Here is an 18,325-nt window from a genome sequence, read left to right on the forward strand (position 1 = left end):
AGGATGTTGAAGAATCATACCTGGGGCTAACAAGCGGTCTCATTGACAGCTGTATGTGGCAACCAATTTGTCCAGGTTGTCTACCCCTCCTTTTGTGTATATTGAATCTAAAACCATGTCTGTTTTTTTGTCATCTCTGGTGCTCAACGATGTATCTCTGTGCAATGTGCTCATCAGGAGGACATTTTTATTTTGGAGACAAGTGTAGTAGAGTCAGTGAATGCAAAGATGGATTCCTTTAGTCTGAACAAGCTCTTTTGGCACCTCTGGCTTCTTATTGTGCCCAACATTGTAAGCTTTCTTTTCAGCAGTTCTTCTCCTAGTGCATATAAGTTGTCACATATCAAATTATGGCCAGAGAGCTCATGAGTAATATCCAACTCAACTCTCATAGCCTGTTTTTTTTCTGATGCACCTCCAGGAGGTTTTCCTGTGTAGACTTGTAATTTCCAAGCATAGCTATTACTGGCATCACAATCTGCCCATGTCATTATACCATATCTCGCAGGCGTGCTTGGCATGTACTGCCGAAAGGGACATTTTACTCTGACTGGAACAAGACATTCATCGACAGTCACATAGGGACATGGGTTATAGAATGGGGCAGTTTCTGAACCCTGGCATCCCTTATGGCTGCCAGTTTGTCATGTTCCCTCCTGTGAACTCTTGTTTTCCTGTTGTCAAATCATATGACTTGTGACAGGACATGAAAAGTTTCAAGAGAAATGGTAGCTGGGAAATAGCTCTACCAGTCTTACATACCAAAGACTACTGGAGTGGTTCAATGCACATGTGGTTCAATCCCCACAGCCACCACCATTGTGTCCTTGAGCAAGGCACTTAACTCCAGGTTGCTCCCTGTAATAATTGCACTGTAAGTTGCTTTGGATAAAAGCGTCTGCCAAATTCATACATTTAAATGTACTTGTAGCCTCACCTTTTGATCTGTACACTGTAAGGAGCAGTGGCCCAATATAGCTTTGAAGGATGATCGCATCTACATCTTTCCACTTGTCACCATAAACCTGCCTTCCCTCTAAATTTGTAATCTCAAGAATAATTATTTCAATTGGAGGTGAGATGTAAATCTCGAAAGCCGAGCTGTGACATGGCTTACTGCATAACTGGTAGGACCTGGGACCATTTAGATTGTATTTGCATTGTTAAATCTACCCCTTTGCTCAGGTGGTTAGAGAGACCATGATCATTTTCCATTTTTTGGAATCAAATGTGCCCGGTCTGGGTAGCTGAGCAACAGGGGCCCCTTGTGTTTGTGAGGATTCATAAGGGCCATCCTCTGGAGCATTGCTGTCATCAGAGGAGGATCTAGCATAATCTGGGTCCTCCACAACATCAGCAATTTCAGAAGCATTGTCTGACTCTGACACATAGTAGTTTTTACCAGGGATCTACAGGTGTATACCACAGATTCTCCATGGGAACATTGCAAAATTGTATTTTGTATGTGTGTGTGTGTGTGTGTGTGTGTGATACAGAATGAGAGAGAGAGAAAGAGACCGTATGTGTATGAGAGAGAGAGAGATCTCAGTAACATTTATTACTGGGGTCAATATGAACCCAAACATCACATGTGCATAGTCATGTCATAGCAGACATCAGAAATATTATCATTAAGTAAAAAACACATTTCTGAGAAGATCTTATTTAATTAGGAAAATTTATGAAATATCAGAATACAAAAATAGCGATGCATATGTTTTTTACTATTTGAAGAGGGCCTGGGGTCATATAGACCCCAAACAGAACATAAGGTTTAAAACCATTATGGCACCATTTTGCATGGCTAAACACTGTGATTGTGCTATTTTACATTGCAAACAAACACTGCAGTACCATTGTACATGGTTAAAAACCATTGTAGTACTATTGTTCAAGGCTAAATGCAAGGCTATCTTTTATCTAAATTGATCAGATACTGATGTTAAAGGCTCGAACGGAGCAGCCGAGAGCAAATCTAACACCACAGATAAGCCTATGTGCTCCGCGCATAAAACGAGAGACAAGAGAATGTCTTCCAATAGAAACTCCATTCACCATTCACATAAACTTTAAGCATTGCTGGGGTAGCCTCAGCCCCAAAACGCTCTTGCAAAAAATCCATCACTGAACCAACTGGGTTGTTGACTGCGTCTTCACCCCGCGCTGCGCACCAAGAGGCGAATATATGGCATTTAAATGTATGTAACCTACGTGTTGATGGAGCTCTAGCATTTAAGATGGTATTGAACACAGCAGGGGATAAACCATCATTCAAAAGAGGGTCCTGTTGAGCGGCCAAAGCCACAATTTCCGTAACTTGGGCCGAAGGTGCCAAATGCTGCCCCGCACCTGAGACATCGTGTCCATTCTGACTGGAATCTCCCAGGAGAGAGACAAGAGTCAAATACTGTGCCACTAACAGAAGCCAAGCATGATCCTCTGAACCCTCTGCAGAACCGAGTGCAGTAGGATGACCGGTGGAAATGTTTTTTAAAGACATATTTTTTTCTGATGCCGAGATCATAAGCCCCAATAGTCTGTCAAACATTCTTTCAGGGAGAATGTGTCCCACTTTGAACACTGCGAGACACTGCTCCACGCCTAGAAACATAGTCTGTTGTCTTGGCAACAAGATGCTCTTGTCTAGGTTGACTCGCAGCCCTAGACTGCTTAAGTGACTGAGAACGACATCTTGGTGTTAGGTAGCGTTTATGATAATGTGAGAAGCAAACACTTAAGCATATTATACATTTGATTCTGTTATGCCTGTCCCAAGGCCCTTGACCATGGGGACAGAGGCCAATTCGATCAGGCAAGTATAAAAAAAAAGAGTCACATGTTTACAGCAGAGAAAATCAGATAACTCATCTTCCCTAGCATTACAACGGGGAAGAATGTGTGAACATGGGAAAGAAGCTGGATTCAGAATTAGTTTTTTTAATGCTCGCTCCCCAGCATAAGTTGTTGGGGAAAACTGAGCTTTAACCTATCTTTAATAGGCAAATTTTGATATTATTTGGCTAATTTTGATAACAATTGGCCTCCATATACAAATTATGACCCAATGGTTTCTTAAGCAGAAACTTTCATCTATTTCATTCATAAATTATTATATTTTGCCTCTTTAGTTCCCAGGCCTGAGCACCGATCATGCAGGAGCTCGCACAGCATGCAACAGCATTCCAAAAACTGGAGTGAAAGAAAGAGAGGCCGGGGTCACGCCTCATTATGTTTTTGTGAACTCTCTAGGGCAGGGGTCGGGAACCTATGGCTTGCGAGCCACAAGTGGCTCTTTGTTAAAAATCAAGTGGCTCGCCAGGTCTCTCACCATTCACCAACACATGAACCTTTAAAACACTCTAGAGATAACTTTCCTGCAGAAAGTGTGGGTGCGATTTCAAAGCTTGAAGTCAATGACAGTTTTGATTTCCTTTCTTCTGAATTTGTATATATTTGTAGCTACTCCTAGTGAACATGTTTTGAAATGAACACACGCCAAATGCTGATTTTTCATGCAGAGTATTTTGCTGATGTACCAGCCACTGTAGAAGGCGACCTGAAAGACTTCTCTGAGTGATATATTACAAGAAATTAGACACAAAGATACACGTTTGACAAAACGTGATTATATTTTGAAGATCATACGAAAGAAAAGCCGGCGATGCGCATCTGATTTGATGTGTGTGTGCTTTTCACGAGTGCAATGATAGCGCTTTACAACATACGAACATTCATAGAGTTCTGGGCCTCGTTTCCCAATAACTATTGATCTTAGCTGTTAAGAGGCTTTTCTACGAGCGATTTTATGAATGCTCGTTATTTTTATGTGCACCCTGTCCGGAGGGAGAAAGAAACACAAGGACAGGTCCGAAGCCCATTCTCAGTCCTTCTTGTTATGACAAGAACCAGAGCCTCAAGGCTCACATGGCTCATTTCAGAGACTGCATGGTTTTACAGAGCCTCGATGAAGCACCATCAGGCCTGTTTAACAATGCTCTTGAATCCACAGAAACTGCTCTTCCCAATGACATCCTCATGTGTTGTCACTCAAAAGGGAGAACATAGTCCTCATTTCGGTGTGAGTCGCTAGTAACCAACACGGGCTTAGACAAATTTGTGCACTAAAGTAAGAATATCTGGCGAAATGGCGCCAAGCATCCTCCTATATGGATGCTGTGACAGCTCCCTATGGGCCTCACTTAAGCGCCACAGCCAATAAATTGTCATAATTGTATACAGGCTTCAGACCATGTGACTCACTGACATAGTCCCAATTGCATCATTATGCAATGTCAATGTTTCTTCGAAAGGGAACTGTGGTTGTGCCTTTGTACATTGCAAAAAGCCACTGTAGTATGACTGTATATAGCTTAAAGCCATTATAGTATAATTTTGCATGGCTAAAACCATTATAGTACCATTGTACACAGCTAAAACCGTAGTAGAACCATACTGCATGTCCAAAAAAAAAATGACAAGCTCACGAGGTTGTGGGGGGCACCTTTTACTGCCCGGACCCGATCTCACTACCCTTGATGGTGGGACTGCCAGGGGGTACTAGGCGATTCCCCAGGTGGATAAGGCGGTTGCAGTGCAATTCTCAGGGGCGTCCCCCTGCGACAACGACACGGGCCAGTGGCCCAGCCCCGGCATAGAACCACCCGCAGGAAGCAGATCAGTGGTCCGCCCGGGTTCAGCGGCATCCGTTTTAGCTCAGTTAAGGACGAGAATGCCGACACCCGGCGTGAGGAGATTGCGACCCTTCTGCGGAAGGACACAATAGAGCCTGTCCCTCCAGCCGAGATGAAGAAGGGGTTCTACAGCCCCTACTTCATCGTACCCAAGAAAGGTGGTGGGCTGCACAGGGCCTTGCATAGACTCCCGATCAAGATGCTGACACATAAACACATTTTAGCGAGCGTCCGGCATCAAGATTGGTTCACAGAGGTAGACCTAAAGGACGCGTACTAGAGATTATATAGAGGACGGTACAAGATCCTCCCCTTCGGTCTGTCCCTGTTGACTTGTATCTTTACGAAGGTCGCAGAGGCAGCCCTTGCCCCTCTGAGTGAGGTGGGCATCCGCATCCTCAACGACTGACTCATCCTAGCTCACTCTCGAGACTTGTCGTGTGCACACAGGGACCTGGTGCTCAGGTACCTCAGCCGGTTGGGACTTTGGGTCAACTGGGAAAAGAGCAAGCTCACAGTACAGAGCATCACTTTTCTCAGGTTTGAGTTAGACTCAGTCTCTATGATGGTGTGCCTCATGAGCGAGCTCTTGCAGTTGGTGCTGAACTGCCTAAAGTCGTTCTCAATGCCGGCCCAGTACGTGTGCTATTAGGCCCTGTACTGGGGTAGGTGCTCCACATGCACTGGTTGCCTGTTTGTAACTCCATGTGATTTATCTTCCGCAAGACGGTTTCCCCGTTGGTAAACCCATGTCTTCCTTGTGCAGAGTTCCCTCTGCCACCGGTCACCGTGTTTGTAGAGCTCCATCCCCTCTGACACTTTTGGACACTTAAGATTTCCATTATTTTTTGCGGGGAAAAAAAGAACAGAAGAGGCCACGGTTGGGGTGGCCTGTGCCCATATTTTGCAGTTGACTTGTCCCCGAGGTGCGAGGGACTGTGCGGCGCTCGTAGGAGCATTGGGGAGGTTACGTGATGGCCAGGGTCACTGGCTACGAGGCAAATAAAATTTGTTGCTTTATTCTATATTCTGTACATGGCTTGATTCATGCGTCCTTCACAAAGACTAATCTGCACTATTCCAGTCTTGCTGAAGCACCCCCAGTTCATCACCAATCCTCCATCAAATTTCACAGTGGGTGCGAGACACTGCGGCTTGTAGGCTTCATCTAAGCATTAGGATCAGTGATGATCTGTGGGTGCTTCAGCAAGGCTGGAAATTGGTAGATTCATCTTTGTGAAGGACACGTGAATCAAGCCACGCACAAGGTTATCCCACAAAAGTTCAGTGGGGTTAAGATCCATAACACTCTTTTCCAATTAATTGTTGTCTAATGTCTGTGTTTCTTTGTCCACTCTAAAGTTATATTTTATTTTATTTTTTCAAAGGTGGCATAGGAAGACTGAGACTTCCCTGAGTTTCCCTAAGACTTCTCTTTACTGTTGTACATGAAACTGGTGTTGAGCAGGTAGAATTCAATGAAGCTGTCAGCTGAGGACATGTGAGGTGTCTATTTCTCAAACTAGAGACTCTGATGCACTTATCCTCTTGTTTAGTTGTACATCTGGTCTTCCACATCTCTTTCTGTCCTTGTTAGAGACAGTTGTCCTTTGTCTTTGAAGACTGTAGTGTACACCTTTGTATGAAATCTTCAGTTTTTTGGCAATTTCAAGCATTGTATACCCTTCATTACTCAAAACTATGATTGATTGATGAGTTTCTAGAAAAAGCAGTTTCTTTTTTTGCCATTTTTGACCAAATAATGACCTTAAGACATGCCAGTCTATTGCATACTGTGGCAACTCAAAAACAAACACAAAGACAATGTTAAGCTTCATTTAACAAACCAAATATCTTTCAACTGTGTTTGATATAATGACAAGTGATTTTCTAGTATCAAATTAGCAATTTAGCATGATTATTCAAGGATAAGGTGTTGGGGTGATGGCTGCTGGAAATGGGGTCTGGAAATGGGGTCTGTCTAGATTTGATCAAAATGAATGTATATATATGATATATGTAGTTTATATGCACAAAAAAAAACATTATTTACCATGTTAGTACCATTCTACAAAGCTAGAAATGATTGTAGTACCCTTGTGCATAGCTTAAACTATTGTAGTGCCATTGTACTGTACATGGCTAAAACTGTGGTTGTGCCATTGTTCGGTACATAGCTAAAAAAAAAAAAAAAAAGATGTATAGTAGTACCAAAGCACTGTAAAAATAAATAAACATGCTAGCACCAATGAACATTGCTAAAAATCTGTAGTATTACTATTGTAAAAAAAATAAAAATATGTCCAAAAACATTGGTACCATTTTATTAATTTGAGTGTAGTGATATATTAAAACTTTCACTGATCTGTGATGAACCTCATTTCACATCCGGTTTTAAAAAGTTTTGAACAAAATGATCAAACAGGGTGGACAAAGTGATCAACCATATTTCATACATGGAAATCTATCAGAAAAGATCATTAAAAGTTTTGGTAAAGTTACTTTCCAGACTGTGCATGTTAGAGAAAAACTAGATTAAGTGTGCCGTTGGATCTTTCACCTTTTGCATTCATAAAGTGTTGGATGTTGAGGGTTGGACCGCTCTGAGTCACTGCTGATATTATGTGGGGTCTAATACATGAATACATCTCTGTAGGTGCAGTACACACTGTGGTTACACATTAACAGGTACTCATCACTGACATCACAGCACCAGGACTGTGTATATATACACACTTACATTCACTCGCAAAAGCACAGCAACGGAAGCCTTACTCGAACAAAGGACTCCGAGAGGCAAGACCCATCACACACACTTCCTGTGGACTGTATTTCAATTGAGGACAGGCTGAATCATGTGTTCTGGAGGTTTTGCCAAATGCCTGGGGATCACCCTCATCCCTCTGGCCATCGTCTGTATCCTCTGCAACATTCTGCTCTTTTTCCCCGGAGGTAAAGTGGCCGATAAGAGTGAAGACATCACAGATGAAGTCTTTTACTTAGGAGGAATTCTGGGATCTGGTGTGCTGGTGAGTCAGTGTTTACGAAAGAAAACGTTTTTCTCTATTCCTCTTATGAGAAGTAAATACAAAAGACAATGTTGTACTCATTTCAGCAGAACAAATTCTGTGTAAATAGTTTGTAAAACCATTCTTATGTAAATTGTTGCATTCAGCATGAAATATTTGACATAATGTACCAAAAAGTTATAAATCAATGCACGAAATAACAGGAGAATGAATTTCTGCTTAAAACGTTCGTAAAACCAATTTTAAAAACAAAAAATTCCTGAATGAACTTTAACTTTTCTTACCTAAATTGTCACATTAAGTTCGTTAATTTACACAAGAAAGTGTTGACAAACAATATGTGAAAAATGTTTGCGTAAAATTTTCATATAACTATTCTTAGGTAAATTGTCACATTCGATTCAACAATTTCCGCAAGTTTTACAAGCAATTCATGAAACGCGAGCATAACTAATTTCTGTAAAACTGTTCATGTAGCAATTTTTACATAAAATGGCACATTAAATGCGACAATTTACGTAAGTACGGTTTTGCGAAAGATTTTGTCGATATAATAGCTAGTATTTTAGTGGGAATTTAGTATTACATTTGTTTTATACATTTTTACGTTTCTAGTTTAATTTTTAGTATAAAATGTTTTTGATGTAAATTTGTGTGATTTTTTTCATCTTTGTTTAGATGATTTTCCCTGCGCTGGTTTTCCTGGGCTTGAAGAACAATGACTGCTGCGGATGCTGTGGAAACGAAAGCTGCGGAAAACGATTTGCCGTAAGAAAACTCCCAAATCCCAACACTTCAAAAACTGAATGGCATTTATGGACTAGCTGCCCACATGACAAATGACATGTTCACACCATTCCACCACAAAATTATCATGTTATTCCATTATTTGATAATTCCCACCAGAAGAGGCATTTATCAGTGTAACAAAAGTGCTGTTGATGAGGAATATAGATTTATCACATTCTTTATGCTATAGATCGTAAATAATTTGGTAATTAAGAAACCAAGAAATGCAATATATCATCTACTAAATCATGCTACAGGTTCAAAAATTACATTGATTTGATATCTTACGGTTGATTATAATGTAATGTAATATAATAATTTGTCTAATTATCTTTTGTTGGATTGTTTTCTTCTAGATGTTTAGTTCCATTTTGTTTGCTGCGGCCGGAGCTGTTGGTGCTGGTTACTCTGTTATTGTGTCTTGTTTGGCTATTAATCGTGGACCCAAATGTTTTATTAATGAATTAAACAGCACATATCCTTTTAACAATGGGTGAGTGTTAATCACCATATTATCACATTGAACTGAAGGAAATGTCAGTAGCCTCTAGTTTTCCAGATTTACACTCAAATGTCCCTCTTTCCAGAAACTACCTGTCCAACCAAACGATTTGGGATGATTGTGTGAAGCCAGATGATATCATCCCATGGCACTTGACCCTGTTCTGTATCCTGCTGATCACTGGTCTGGTCCAGATCGGTCTGTGCGCCTTCCAGGTGATCAACGGACTGATTGGCACAATCTGTGGAGACTGCTGTGGATGCTGTGGGGTACGTCTCAAATAATCATTTCATTTCTTTAGTTCAGAAAATCTCTCGCAGAATGCGACTGTTTCGTAAAGAAATCCATATATAGACAACATGTATATGTATCTACAAAAATAGTTTCATACATTTAAGCAAACTGCTTTAGTCAAGTGTGTCAGAAGGTTTGACTATTAGTGCAGTTATTACTTCATAACGCACGGTTTGGTCATGTGCTAAAGTAACTTGAACTTGTTTTCTGTGCAGGACTCTTAAACTACGCTGGATGGACTCGGATCGTGAGAGGGATTCTTCGGCTAAAATCAAACATCAAACTCTGTAATAGTCACATTGTTCACCTCATGACTTCTATTTATAATGTTTGGATGGTTTTTGTTTGTTTGTTTGGTTATTCCATGCCTGCTGTATACAACAACATCTGCCTGATGGCTAATGGCTTATGAAGGCAATATATATTTATATATAGAGATAGAGCATATCAAATAATGTTATTACATTTATAAAATATATATGATGTAGACAGGATATATATATATATATATATACATATATGATATAGATATTTGTTCAAAATGTTAGAGAATGTTATTTTCTTACTACTACTGTATTTAGTGGGTTTTATAATAATGGAAGGGAATGTGCAATTATATGATTTTATATATAAAAGAATAACAGATACAAATAAGTTTCATCCCAAGAAATTGGTTGAAATCAGTTGCTATAGTACCGTGTTGTAAAATAATATTTTACACAAATAAATTCTTGAAATAAAAATAAATATAAAATCAGTGTCCTTGTTGTTAATAATTGCACTATTCTGTGAAAGTCAGCAAGAATTTGTTCAGAAATTTCTCTCAAAGAAAAACAGGAAACAGACTGTAAAACAAAAAGACTCTAGAGACTTTTTTGGTAACTTGATAAACAACAGCTGCTCTACATTAGATGTTTTGCATCTTTTCATACTAAATATGTAAAGATTGCTCAATTACATGCAAGAGATGAGACTGTACTCGGCCCTTTTTGATAAGAGTCATTATGTAATTGTATAAATTATTTCCAGGTTATAGAGAGAAGACATTGTGTAAAGTAAATGTTTGTTGTTCTGCCATTATGATTTTGATGTGTTATCAGGGCATTTATGAGGGGAATGTTGTTTTATGGAGGGTTTATTGGTAACAGCTCACATCTTCACACAGAAATGATTAACTTTATGCCTCTATGTGCCATGTGACTGATATTTTATAACTAAAAACTTTCACCCCAATACATTTGTCATGCTAATTGTGGTAAAAATAAAAATGTAATTTATTTATTTATTTTTGCATCATAATTTGTTTTAATTAAACGGATTGCAAAAGAAACCTTTTGACATTATTGAACTGTAGTCAAACCTGTAAATACAAGATTTCCTACAAATTAAATTTTGATTACAATTTACTGTATAATTTGAGTCCATTAATTGCTTTAAATAATTGCTGCTTAAAAGCAGCTTCACAAAATAATAAATGACGTGTGTTTCATTAGTATTAAGTGCATAATTGCATATTATATGAAGACTGTAATGTACCGTGTGCTCTAACTTTCATTAATGTCATTACTGCGGACGTTATAAAATGCTGAACAGATCAGTAGTTGATGTGACATTTGTCATTTTAATTTTAAATTAAAGGGTTAGTTCACCCAAAAATTAAACACATCCCATAATATACTCACTCTCAAGCCATTCTAGGTGTATATGACTTTCTTCTTTCAGTCAAACACAATCGGAGTTATATTAAAAAATATCCAAGCTTTATAAGGGGAGTGAATTTTGGGGCTAATCAATATTATATCACAAATGTGGTCGATTGAGGTAAACTTGTATTAGACCCGGAATATTCCTTAAGCTTGGCACCGTTTCTTAAAAACGTGGAGCTCATTGTGAAAGTCGAATGCCAATGGTCAAAGAAAACCATTTATCTTCACATAGATTATCAATTCACATTTTTGTCGTCAAAATAGCAAGACTCAAAAGTTAAAGTTACGTAGAAGTTAGAACTCGACACAGCGCAACGCTCATGGCATATGTTTTTATTATGTTTCAAAATATTGATTCAAATGAGAAAGGAAAATTGTATGCCTCATGTCAGAAGCCATTTAACAAGTTCGGTAATCATTATTTAGGAACACCATAAAGCCATGTCTGATAAAGAGGTTTTATATTCAATACTTTCCTTACAGCAGATTAGTCATCCTTTTCCTTTGTTAGTACAAGATACTTCTCACCGTACATACTGAATACTGTATATGAGGCAGACTTGTCTGGCAGAAAGGATCAGAAGTGAATAGGTCTGGTTTAACTTAGTTCATCGTTTATTAGTTGAAACAGTTAAAACTTACTGGCTGTGAAAATCAGCATGTGGGCACATGATACAAGAAAAAGGCCATAAAACATTGCGTTATTTTAGGGTGCTATATGGCAAGCCAAATAGTGCACAGAAGCGGTGCTTTTCACACACACTAAAACAAACACAATGTTTGTTCATCCAGGGCAAGCATGTGTTTAGCAGACATCTGCAGAGCAGCAGGCTGGGAAAAACCCAATACGTTTATGAGGTTCTACAATCTCCGGGTTGAGCCGGTTTCATCCCGTGTGTTGTCAGGTATGAACAGGTATGTTTACGGGACAACTGGCCAGGTGTACCGCATACATACAACGCCTTCCCCCTACTGGAGGGGTAGACGTACACTTTTTACCCCCCAGCCGTGTTCACGAGGTTGTGGACCCTGCATTTCCTCCTTAGCCCTGTGGCAGTCGAGTTCGCAGGGATCTCAACGCCGGCCCAGTACGTGTGCTATTAGGCCCTGTACTGGGGTAGGTGCTCCACATGCACTGGTTGCCTGTTTGTAACTCCATGTGATTTATCTTCTGCAAGACGGTTTCCCCATTGGTAAACCCATGTCTTCCTTGTGCAGAGTTCCCTCTGCCACCGGTCGCCGTTTTTGTAGAGCTCCATACCCTCTGACACTTTTGGACACTTAAGATTTCCATTCCTTTTTGCAGGGAAAAAAAGAACAGAAGAGGCCACGGTTGGGGCGTGCACCGTGTTTTTTACCATTTCCATGATTTTTGTGCCGTTTTTAAATTACTTAGGCACATTTAACATTGTTAAATGCTTTTGCATATAAGCACTGGACTTCAGCAATCCGATGGCAAAGTTGTCATGGGGCTCTCGTGGCGTACATGGACTGTTTTGAGTTTTGAGGGATGGACGCCGGTTGGCGCTGTCGCACAGGGTTCATGCACACGTTTTTCTGTTTGTTTTGTTCTGGGGAAATTTCAGGGGTTAATTGTTGCACCAATGTGGAATGTGGTCTTTATAATTGTATTTTTGACACACAATCAATTTTTTCTCATATGTCAAAATGTGAAATGTTAATATGAGTGTATTGTCTCAATCTATGTGGAATGTGAATGGGTTGGGGCACCCTATAAAAAGAGGGAAGGTTATTTCTTTCTTAAATGTAAGAAATATGATATATTGAATCTTCAAGGAACGCATCTTTCCCCACAGAAAGCTGAAACATTTGGGAAGATATGGGGTGGGAATATGTTCTTTAGTGCTGGCTCGAGTAAGAGCAGAGCAATGATGTTTACATTGATAAGTAAACATCTAAAATTAAAATGTCTCAAACGGATTAAAGATAAATTAGGAAAAGTCATTATTGTTTTAGCAGAAATTCAGGGGCAAAGGTTGATTTTGGCTAATATTGACGCACCTAACACTGATGATCATGGTTTTTTTATAGATCTTGAAGGGATGTTGCAACTGGCTGGCCTTCCTCATGATATAATATTGGGAGGAGACTTTAATCTTTTGATCGACTGTGATAGTGAAGCAAATGTGTGTAAACCCCCTAGAGCAACACTGACACTTCACAGGATGTGTAAAAATCTTGGTCTTACAGATACTGTATTTGGAGACAATTGAACCCATCTGGTAGGAACTATAAAAATGTTTCATCAGTCCATAAGATATATCCTAGAATACATTTTATTTTTAGATATAAATTTATGATTTCATCTGTCATTGATTGGTTAATCTTAGTCTCAGATCATGCCTTGGTGAGTTTAGAGATGTTGCCACATATGGAGAAAAATAAATCATATAGATGGTGCTTTAATGTATCCCTTTGTCAAAATCCTGAATTCCAACCAATGTTAAAAAGGCTGACAACCACACTCACAAATGTTTCTAATATCTTCCTCAGTATCCTTCTGTGGGTGTGGTTGGGAGTCACTTAAGGTGGTTCTTATGGGTTGGATCATACTAATAATTGATATTAATAGTGCCTTTAAAGAATTCTATCTTGATCTTTATAGTTCTACTGACAAAGATATTAGCAATTTTGACAATCAAGCTAAAAAAAAAAATCTTGATTCTGAGATAAACTTAAGAGGAGCTTGGTGAGGTAATTAAGGCCTTGTCTACAATCAAGGCTCCGGGGCCTGGCGGCTTTGCTGCTGACGTTTTTAGATCTTATGATACAGAACTGGCTCCCACTTTTGTTTAGTTTATATGGAATCATTAAAGAATGGAAAGCTTCTGCCAACCATGACACAAGCCTGGATTAGTCTGATTTTTAAAAAGGGCAAAGATCCAAGCAAGTGTAAGAGTTAGCATCCAATTTCCCTGATCCAGCTAGACGTAAAAATACTGTCAAAATTGTGGCTAATTGATTGAGTAAATTTGACTTCTCTCATACATGTAGATCAGGTGGGGTTTATTCGGAGCTACAGCTCTTCTGATAACTTTAGGCGTTTCATCAATATCATGTGGTCAGTTGTGAATGATCAGACTCTGGTCGCTGCATCTCAATTGACACCAAAAAGGCGTTTGATATGGTAGAATGGGATTATCTTTTTAAGAGTTTGGAAATGTATGGGTTCGGGAATGCTTACATTGGATGGATTAAGTTATTTTGTAGGCACCCGGTATCAGCGGTACAAACAAATGCATTAATTTCAGATTATTTTACTATGGACAGGGGCACCTGGCAGTGTTGCCCTCTTTCCCCATTATTGTTCTGTCTTGCCCTGGAACCATTAGCAGCCGTGATAAGAAAGGAGGATGATTTTCCATGGATCGTGGCAAGAGTGTGGCACATAAGCTTTTGCTTTACGCAGATTATATTTTATTATTTGTCTCCGACCCTACTAGATCTATGCCTTGCCTCTACAGAATTATTAATACCTTTTGAAAGTTCTCAGGATACAGAGTCAATTGGTCTAAATCCAAAGGTTTGGCTTTGACAGCGTACTGCCCAATATTTGGGGGAAAAAGTGACCCCATAGTAGTGCCCCAAAGTCAGTGGCAGCTACAAACCAGGTACTTTGGGCCTAATATGGGAAAATATGATTTCTCAATTGTTCAACAGTATAATTCTCCAAGGAATTTTCACATTTAGTTATTAAAGCTTTCAGACAGAAATGGCCCACAAGCGCTTGTTACATTGAAATCATAAATGGACTGACTGATAAAAGAAAGAACAGCACCTATAAATCCATGCTAATAAAACCATTTTATTCTTTGATTTCACTGACAATTTCTTAGTGATTACAACTTATCTCCACACATATCACATACAGTACGCTGCTACCATGTTACTGTTTGATTACCAGCATGTGACCAACATTCAGAGCCAGAAATCTTACAAACCCCTCACCATGCTGAAGTGTAATGCACTACAAAACTCCGCCATACACCGCTACAGATTACTGTCCCACCCCATAACAACTCATTAGAAAACAAAGAGAATACACTTTTCTCAACAATGTCACATTTCATGTATACTCAAAATGAAGTCTTTTGATCTTTTATGCATGATACAGGTCATCGCTCACTGCAGATGTGTCTCAAGACCGTCAGATCTCTCATTAATGGTCATAAAAATAAACAACAGTACCACTGTGTGGACTCTTTCTCTGACGTATTCTCTTTAATGTCACACAATGGCTGTTTAAATAAAAGAGCTGCCTACATAGGCAGTATATTAAACCTCCTTAGATAATCTAATTAAACATGTACTATTTCATCCAATATTTGTGTGTTACATACTGTATTTGAATACTTATTCAGGTAACCAGTTGTTAGCTTAGCAACAAGCTAATGACAAACTCTATGGGAATCAATTGCGAGTCTAGTCTCTATTCACGTTATTTGAACGATGCAGAGCTGCTACCCATGTAGAGACTTTCATATCAGTTATGATGTTCCATTTCAGCTAAGACACTGCCTTAGAAGACAACTGTCAATGTAGGGAGCAAGGCGGTTCACTAGGTTTTGGCACAGATCCTATGTGTTCCCGGAGGAAAAAGGTCACCCGGGGTGGAGTACAGCTCGAATCGGCTCTTTCTGCCCCGGCACTTAACCATTCTGTCCTTATAAAGGACTTCATGAGCTCAGTTTGCCCAAGAGCTACTCTTTTGTCTATTTTGAAGGGATAGTTCAAGCAAAAATGAAAATTCTGTCATTATTTACTCGATTTTTACTTGATTTTAAATTATGACAGAATTTTCATTTTTGGGTGAACTGTCACTTTAAAATTCACCATCAAACATTTCTGCACAATCCTAAAATTTAGCAAGCTACAAAGTCATCATAAATGAGTGAAAGTAACGTGGGTCTATAAACCACCAAGGCTATGAATATCAAACAAATCAAACATGCATTAAAAAAAAAATTAGACCTGTGTAGGAAAAAAACAAAGATATTAATTTGTGTGTGTGTATATATATATATATACACACTGAACTGGATTTCAACTGGGCTAATAAAATCAAGAAAATCCACATGTTGGCCCCACAATAACCCAGTTTGAATGTTTAATCATCCAACTGAAGGTAAAATTATCTCTGGTATCAGAAAACACTAATATGTGGGCTCTAAAAGTCTTAATTGAAAATCTGGTGTTTAAAATCAATTTCACAACTGGAAGTACACAGAATGTTTAAGGATTTTGAAAAATTTCAAACAAAGAAACGTTATGACGTAACAAAAAAGAAATATTTAAGATTATGCACTATTTCTAGTTCACAAATAAAATGTAAGCAAAGTAGAAAATGCAAAAATAGGAGCATTTTCACTAACAAGACTTTTGGACCCCACTGCACATTCCCTGAATGGAACATTGTCGGATGAATGCAACGGCACTTTGCTGGACCATCAGAGCGGTTTAGTGGCCAGAGTTGACTTAAAAAAGGATCATGAAGCCTCACAACACTCGCAACTAAGTGAAAACCTTTACTTCAATATTCACCTCAAGATCAAGATGTTAGATATAATTATTGATAAATCATTGGTTGATTTGTAGTGCTTTGATATTTAAAATTCCTGAAAAATGAAGAAGTTATTAGCTTTTGATAAATACTAAACTGCAAACTAATTAAATGCACCAGAAGCAAGAGCATACATCAATGGTATTTTACAGTTTACAAAACAAGAACACTGTAGCAGTACATAAAAACATGATATAAAACGTTTGAAAATGCAAACTGTATCATCAGCTTACTTGACAAAATAACTAAACTGGAATAAAATGAATGCAAACTTAAACACATCTGAATTAGTTCTTCACTGTATATAATAAAAACAAAATGTAAAGCTTTTTAAAGCACACAGCTGTTACTGAAAAACACAAGTATATATGAAGTGTAAAACAAACGTTGTATGGTCGTTTCGATGAGTAGGGGCGTAAGTCTCATGAAAACATGTCCAGATTTCAATCCAAAATCAATTTATATATATATAAAATGTAATTTTTACATTTTAAGTACAGTAAAAAATACTGTAATATAATCAGCATGAAGGAAGTAGATCAAATGCTACTATAATGTACTAATACTTGACAACGTTAAGATAACATCATTATGTTTTCACATTCAGCAATAAGAATTTAGGGTGCAAATATGATTGTCGTAAATTGTCATGACAATAATGTCGTAATGCAAAAAAAAAAAAAAAAAAAAAGGGCAAAAACGTTCATTTCATATTACTTATGCAAAATATTTCTATCTGTCTGTATATATAGTTGTGTGTGTGTGTGTGTATATATATATATATATATATATATATATATATATATATATATATATATACACACACACACACACACACACACACGTATATTTCTTTTATTTTGATTTGGTGGTAAAATTTGAATTAAGCACATTTCTCTACAAACTTTACGAAACTGTAACTTTAATTCATCATTATATTTATGCATTACAGTATAGAATGAGATTTGCATAACAGCGTGAGAATTTAGAGAGGAAATAAGCTTAAATGTCATGAAAACAATGTCACAAAAAACTAAAATTGTCCTTAATTTTCTTTACGCAAAGTATCATTTGTTTATTTGTTTCTATTGATTTTGGACTGAAATATTACCTGGACGATGTTACCTTGAAAGCTTTACTGTTAAACAAGTTTGGGCAGATTGATTGACAGCCACTGTCACTATCCGGGCATATCCGTTGTGGAAAGGATGTGTGCATGTAATCACTCTGAACACAAACACAGTCATAATCAAATGTGTCCTACATCAGTTACGAAACAAACGACTGACTGATGCAAGCTCGCATATTTGTTCACAGGCTAAACACTTTGGTAAATATTGTTCTTTGACTCAGCAAAAGAAAAGGAAATTCAGAATGGTGTGTGAAAACAATAACTGATGTCTAAAAAGTGAAACTAGAGGAAGACTGATTTTGTATATAATAATATATATATATATGTATATGTAAAAGTCTGTAGTGTCCCGTGTGAGTCTAGAGCCAGGTGAGGAAGGGTTCGGCCTTGTTCAGGACCGACTCCACGTCGTTCAGGATGGGCATGAGGTCAGCACCCTCCAGGGTGCCCAGGTCCACGTTGGTGCCGGGCATGGAGTCCAGGAAGTCTGGGAAACGACTCTGTTGCGGTACATTCATACTGACCGGCACCATGTTCTCACCTGCACACAGAGACACGAGGTTAGTGAGGAAAACAGTGACTGTGAGCTGTCTACTGAAAC

At 38.5% G+C, this 18,325-nt stretch overlaps 2 protein-coding genes across 3 annotated transcripts in view; one reads left to right on the forward strand and one right to left on the reverse strand.

Annotated features, from left to right (window-relative positions):
* The first annotated feature begins 7,431 nt into the window (after window positions 1-7,431).
* LOC127639961 (transmembrane 4 L6 family member 4-like) lies at window positions 7,432-10,563 on the forward strand. The gene is made up of 5 exons (XM_052122318.1): window positions 7,432-7,720; window positions 8,399-8,488; window positions 8,866-9,002; window positions 9,097-9,280; window positions 9,521-10,563. The coding sequence occupies exons 1-5, from the start codon at window positions 7,547-7,549 to the stop codon at window positions 9,527-9,529; spliced, it is 594 nt and encodes a 197-aa protein (XP_051978278.1). The 5' UTR covers window positions 7,432-7,546; the 3' UTR covers window positions 9,530-10,563.
* A 4,260-nt stretch (window positions 10,564-14,823) lies between these two features.
* The window catches only part of LOC127639720 (WW domain-containing transcription regulator protein 1-like), a 55,765-nt gene continuing 52,263 nt past the window's right edge, over window positions 14,824-18,325 (reverse strand). For both annotated transcript variants that reach the window (XM_052121896.1, XM_052121895.1), the window contains exon 6: window positions 14,824-18,265. In XM_052121896.1, coding sequence (XP_051977856.1) covers window positions 18,084-18,265 — 182 coding nt within the window. In that variant the 3' untranslated portion in view covers window positions 14,824-18,083. The remainder of the gene's footprint in view (window positions 18,266-18,325) is intronic.

The sequence above is a fragment of the Xyrauchen texanus genome, chromosome 48 (assembly GCF_025860055.1).
Source record: "Xyrauchen texanus isolate HMW12.3.18 chromosome 48, RBS_HiC_50CHRs, whole genome shotgun sequence".
In the NCBI taxonomy this organism is placed as follows: domain Eukaryota; kingdom Metazoa; phylum Chordata; class Actinopteri; order Cypriniformes; family Catostomidae; genus Xyrauchen; species Xyrauchen texanus.